This window comes from Alosa sapidissima, chromosome 12 (assembly GCF_018492685.1).
Source record: "Alosa sapidissima isolate fAloSap1 chromosome 12, fAloSap1.pri, whole genome shotgun sequence".
In the NCBI taxonomy this organism is placed as follows: domain Eukaryota; kingdom Metazoa; phylum Chordata; class Actinopteri; order Clupeiformes; family Clupeidae; genus Alosa; species Alosa sapidissima.
Window position 1 is genome coordinate 26,843,951 of NC_055968.1, and position 6,000 is coordinate 26,849,950.

Consider the following 6,000-nt stretch of genomic DNA (forward strand, 5'->3'; position numbering starts at 1 on the left):
TATCTGAACCTGAAGAGAGTGAGGTCAGTTTGGATGTGTATACTGTAAACACAACAAATGTTGCTTTAGCAGAAAATGATACATGCACATTAAATTAAGGCATTTAAGATGTAACAATATTTATAGGATACTTCTTGATCAGTTTATGTAGGACAAAGCATGAGTAATGAGAAACTTTTTTTATATGGATAGTGCGTCATTCATTTGTTTTGATTTTGTTATCAGTTTGCTGTTGCTGAGTCAGTAGTTCTTGTCAGTTTCGGTATTGGCCCACTTATTTAGATAAATTATTGGTGGGATATGGCGATTTTTTTTATTGTATTCCTAACATAAAAAATGCATATTTTCCTGTTATGTTGGGTTCAAGTGTGAATCTGTAAAGGTTAGGATGGAGAGAATTGAGGGAAAACATGGGGTGGAGGAATAACACTAAAAGGAACTTTAGAGTATGCTTAGAATAATAAAGAGAAGGGCCTAGCTGTACCGAGGCACATTCCTCACGTCGCCAAACTCAGTCGTGGCGCAACTCCTCCCCCTTATGAACTGCGTCCTCTCCTCGAGTGTTTAAAACTGCCTCGGAAGTAAGTTTGTAGTCAGTCTGATTGTGGACGCGTGTGAGTGGATTTCCTCTGACTTTTGAAGGAGAAATTGATAGAAAACAACATTCGACATGAGGTGCAAAATGAGTTACAGTCTTCCCTGCTCCCCCGGCTCATCGCCACCTTATTCGGGGCGACTGATGTGCTACCGAGCGCGATGCAGCAGGTAACAATCTCTTGGTCTTGGCATTTCTGAACATTGCTTATGTGCTTCTAAGTGTTAGAGTAGATGTGTGTTATGAAGTTTGTCAGGTGGAATTTAGATGTAGCCTACAGTTCTTTGATTCTGTTACAACGTTGAATTGTAACCAAATGTTCTAGGCTTGAGTTGTTTCGGATGGACATGTGTGGGTGGGAAAGGTGGATATATTGGCCGTTTATCTAGGTCACTGGACCAGATATTCTAAAAAATCCTTCATGTAGCCAAAACGCCGCCGGGGAATAACTGTCGAGGCGTGTGTGTATAGTGTTTCTGTGCCATTCTGACATGTTGCGCGTCACGTATGGAACGTGCACATAACACGCTGGCAACATGTAGGCTACAGATGAATAGGATCGGTTCATGTTGTGGCCTATATTTGCAGTTAGGACTGCACCGGTTTAACTTTTGGTGTGGATGGCCGTTTTGGTGTTCGGTTGACGTGGTACCGTATTAACTTGTTTAAAGTAGTAACCTAAGCTTGCTTTAATCTGTAGCCGATGCTATAGGCGTTCTATTGAATTCTCCTTGTTAACGACGTGATGATGAATCGATGATGATCGAATGCCACCAACACCATTAGTGTCGCAATTGCATGTGGCCTTGTAAGCTTCACTAGCACTGTAAACTTGCACAGTGTATAGGCTGCAATTCATCATACAGTAGCCTACAGCTGAGCCAACAGCGTCCGCTGGAGCGCCTGCTGTTGGAGTAGTAGTGCATTGCGGGGAGGTCTCTTTGTTCGCCAGAAAACGACGGAGAGGCAGCACGGAGGGAGCATGGAATTGTGTTGATAAACTGGTTAAGTTTATATCATAAGGATAGAGATATCAGCGGTGTAACGCAGGCATTATCGGCTTTGCACAGAACGAAGTGAGTAAATCCATACGTATTGTTGCAACATTAATATCCTTGGTCTTCCTGAGAAGGGGTAGTCTTATGTTCTGTCGTGTTAGCACAGCGTGTTCCCTGGAGAAGAGAATGCAATTTAGTCCGCGCCAACCCAAAATAGGATTACATATTAGATTTTACCGGTCGAGTGGGTGGATTTGTGTCAATTTGCTGCTTATCGTGTACGTTATATGGGTACAGAAAGTGTTTTCTCTATATTTGACTCGTGGCCAACTCGTGTTCCTTATTCGGAATGATAGGAGTTCAAATCTTACGTTGATGGCCTACAACCTAGCTGATATGAACCGTCACAAACTTTGGGAAATTATACACTTTTGATAGACTAAATGGTAGGCTACCTGAAAAGAATCCGATAAATCGGTGACGTTTGTTTACGTTTAGAGGGGATGGGTGGGGGTATTTCAGATTGGCGATAAGTATTACTAGCTATACGTGCCTTGAAATGTATTACTAATTGATCAAATTACCTGCCTAATCATGAAAAAAAAACAGACATCAGGGTCTACTGGGTGTGCCTTTACGGTGCTTGTGGATGTGCACCACACGCGCAAAATGCCTTGTCACGTGGGGCCTGTGCACTCTGCTGCTGGCTCAATGTTACCTATTGAGAGGTGGCATTGTGTTGCCAACTAATGTGTTCTTCCGGACAATAACGTTTTGAGTGCTTGTGTTTGCGCGTCTGTGTGTGTGTGTGTGTGGGGGGGGTGTATCCGCTTTCAGTGTCCCACACCCTGCCCTTTATGACCGCACCGCCATCTTCATTGTTCACGTGTAAACTACAGATGTGATCTCAGGACAGTAGGTTTAAGCTGTCGCGTGGTAATATGATCCATCCTATTGGGAGATGGCAAATATGATCAGATGAGTCATTAAAACATGGAATTGTGATCTCTTGCCAGGTTTCCTGAGACGTGATTCCTTGACTTGATGTCATAAATGATCTTGTTGGAGCTTGTTCTTTCAAATTGAGTCTGCTGTTGTCCCCTTTTTTGAGGGTACACTCACTATGTTGGAATGTTATCATCCTAACATTTCTCTCCTTCTCTTTTCAGTGCTTCTGGAGCCAGCGTTGTAGCCATTGATAATAAAATCGAGCAGGCAATGGTGAGTGTGGCTTTTTGTTTTTATCCTAGCCTATATTTTATCTTAAAATAGCACAGGGTAGCTATTCTTACTCTGCAGTGGATGGGAAGTGGCGGTGAGACCATATCAGAGTGTGTCATCATATAACCACAGTGGCCTTGAAAGATCCTACTTTGAACTTTCAAATTATTGTTTAGTGGTAGCACAATTCCAGTGAATTTAAAAAAAAAAACTGAAAATGTTAATCATGTTCTGAAGTGTTTTAACTGACTGACCTGACTTTGTTTTGAGGTTTAAATCTGTCCATCACTGTCCCTAATGCGTTTCCTATAGTTACACTTTTTATATGGCTGTGTTTGTCTACCAGGATCTGGTGAAAAGCCATCTAATGTATGCTGTGCGTGAGGAGGTGGAGGTCCTTAAGGAGCAGATTAAAGAGCTGTACGAAAGGAACTCTGTGCTGGAAAGAGAGAACGCCGTGCTAAAGTCTTTGGCCAACACTGACCAGCTCTCCCAGCTCTCGAACCAGATCACCACCCCCCCGGGCAGCACGTCGCCCCCCCAGCAGCAGCAGCAGCAGCAGCAGCAGCCTTATCAGCCCCAGCAGAACCCCCCCACCAGTGCCGAACCTGCAGCACCCCCCCTCCAGCCCCACAACCTCTCCTCCGCCTGAAGTGCTTTCTCTGTCTCCCGGCACAGCACGGGATGTGTAGAAACATTTTAAGAATCAAAAAAGAGCAAACATCTTTGCAGTTTTTTTCTTTTTGTCAAGAAGGAAAAAAAAAAAATCAGCCTTGTTTGTTTTTTTTTTGTTTATTTTTGCCACCGACGTCTTTTAACTAGTGAAGAGCCATGCTTCAGTGTGCTGTGTTGTGTGGCCTTCCCAGTATTAGACAATCATCATGTGAGTGCTTTCCTGTTCTCTGGCCGTGCGCCAAGCATCCGCAGCAGGGGCTGGCCCAGGGGTGCCGGAGGGGGCGAGGAGGTTGTGCGGAGTACAGAGAAGAGCGGGAAGGCTGGGTGGCTGGCTGGCTAGAGGCAGTGCTGGGGGGAGAGGCCTGCGGAGGAGCTTGTCCAGCTGCAGCAAGTCCTGCTTAAGGTGTTGGTTCTGTGGAATGAGTTTTGACAGGGAATTGGACACTTTTGAGGGGGAATGAATGCTTAATTTAGGAAAACGGGGGTCTTGGGTGCGATGGTCAGCCTTGTTTTTTCCTTTTTGGTTTTAAAAGTCCTGTTTTCATGTTGCAAGAACTGCGCATTCAGTCATTTTCCCCCCCTTCCTTTTCTGTCTCCTGAGGTTATTATTCAACATGAAAACGACAGATAAAGACAACAGTTCAGATTTTACTGTTTTGCTGTTTTATTTATTACTGGGCTGCTATTTTCATAACGTAAATGAACAATGCCACAGAAATAGTTTAGTAGTGGATAAAATTCCTGGCTTATGAAATTTCAAATAGTCACACATTTGAATGTTACACCACATGAATTAGACACAGTGAAGACAATAGAAATCCCTATGACAACTCAACACTAATGGCAATTATAAAACTGGCATTGCTAACAAACAGTAGGTAAAGTCTACAATGAATGTACATTTGTAAAGAGTGTAAAGTATTAAGAGCATAGCAAGTTTGTACAGGTGAAACACCAGTTCTTATGAAATGACAAATTTTAACAAATCTATAGTGAGATATTTTGATGAAGAAAACTTGTTCATTTGTTCTTTTTTTGAGAATGGTGAGGTGATTGCCATACATCCCCAGACTAGTTGAGAAAATTAAAAAGGTGCATAGTTTGTTTTGGGAGGTGGGGGGCAAAAAGCTGTGAAATTGTTCAACAACCTGTTTGTAACCAAAGAAGCAAAGCTGTGTAAGTCTATTTTTTAATTTTGTAATGCACACTCTATGTTTTTTTTTTTGTTTTTTTTTTAAACTTCACATCAGTTTTGTTTGAGTGGGATCTGTTTAGCATGTTCTGCATGATGTATAATCCAACCACTTTCTTACCTCATGTTTGTACTTGGCACTCTTATCGTAACATAGTAGTCTGTGAACAACTGTCATCTTGGAAAGAATGGTGCAAGTGTTGGTGTTTAGAGAGGTGGAGGGGTATTATAGATGGTGTTTTGCTGGAGGATTTGCTTGGAGTTATTTAAAATGTGCTAGTACAAAAATGAAGTGAGCAGTCATCTTGTCAATGTTCAGTGATGTACTTCATATGCAGAATAAAAGGTTTTGGGGTGTGGACAATTCTAACATGTTTGACATGTAATCATTTTAGATTCAGAACTGTGTACTTTGAGTACTGAAACTCCTAAAACATGGCAATTGAAAGCCAAAATTTGAACACCCACAAAAGATGAACAGTTGTGTGTTTTTATTATTATTTTTTTTTAGCAATCTCATTTGAAAGCGCCAGATCTGTGAGAAGCATATGGTATGTCCTCTGTGTTTTCTAAATGTTTTCTGTGCCTCTTGTACCGTTGCTTCTGTACTTGACCTGGGTCATAGTTTGTAGCTCAGTACGAATCCATACCAAACACACATGGGTTACTTGTACAGTCTTGTCTCCTCTGCCAGATTTTCGTTTCCATTCTCCACTGGCATTGTGTGTTTTGTCTGAAGGAAATTTAGTAAACAAGCAAATTGTATTGTATGAACTTGATCACTGAGCCTTTGAGAGATCTTTTAAAAAAAAAAAAAGAAATGCCCTTGTAATGTGCTATTTCTGACATTTTGTTTTCTCCATCAAAAATAAATTACTGTTCTATTTAGAACAACCCAATCATGTCAGATGCCTTGTGGTATTTATTTCCTTTTGACCTGTTCACATGCAGGTTACCAGACTTTTCATAGTGCTTTTGAACTTCAGACATTTCTTGGCTGAAATACAGATAAGAAAAATTAATTTGCACTCACATATCTACTCAATTGGAAATGTCCCATGAACTCTCTCATTCCTACAAATGGGAAATGTCCCAATGAACTTACACTCAATTCTACTGAATATTTTAATTGTCAATGAACTTACACTAACATTTCTACTGAATAGGAAATGTCACTATAAAGACTCGAGAGTTATTGTTTTTACTACAACCCCAAATCAGAAAAAGTTGAGATGTTGTGTAAAATGCAAATAAAAACAGAATGTATACAAATCTCGTAAACCCAGATTTAACAGCAAAAAGGACATATAACATAAAAT

General features: G+C 41.1%; 1 protein-coding gene across 2 annotated transcripts in view; it reads left to right on the top strand.

The window, feature by feature from the left end:
- The window catches only part of tsc22d2 (TSC22 domain family 2), a 28,310-nt gene extending 22,727 nt beyond the window's left edge, over window positions 1-5,583 (top strand). For both annotated transcript variants that reach the window (XM_042056623.1, XM_042056624.1), the window contains 2 exons: window positions 2,763-2,814; window positions 3,161-5,583. In XM_042056623.1, coding sequence (XP_041912557.1) covers window positions 2,763-2,814; window positions 3,161-3,466 — 358 coding nt within the window. In that variant the 3' untranslated portion in view covers window positions 3,467-5,583. The remainder of the gene's footprint in view (window positions 1-2,762; window positions 2,815-3,160) is intronic.
- The last annotated feature ends 417 nt before the right edge of the window (window positions 5,584-6,000 follow it).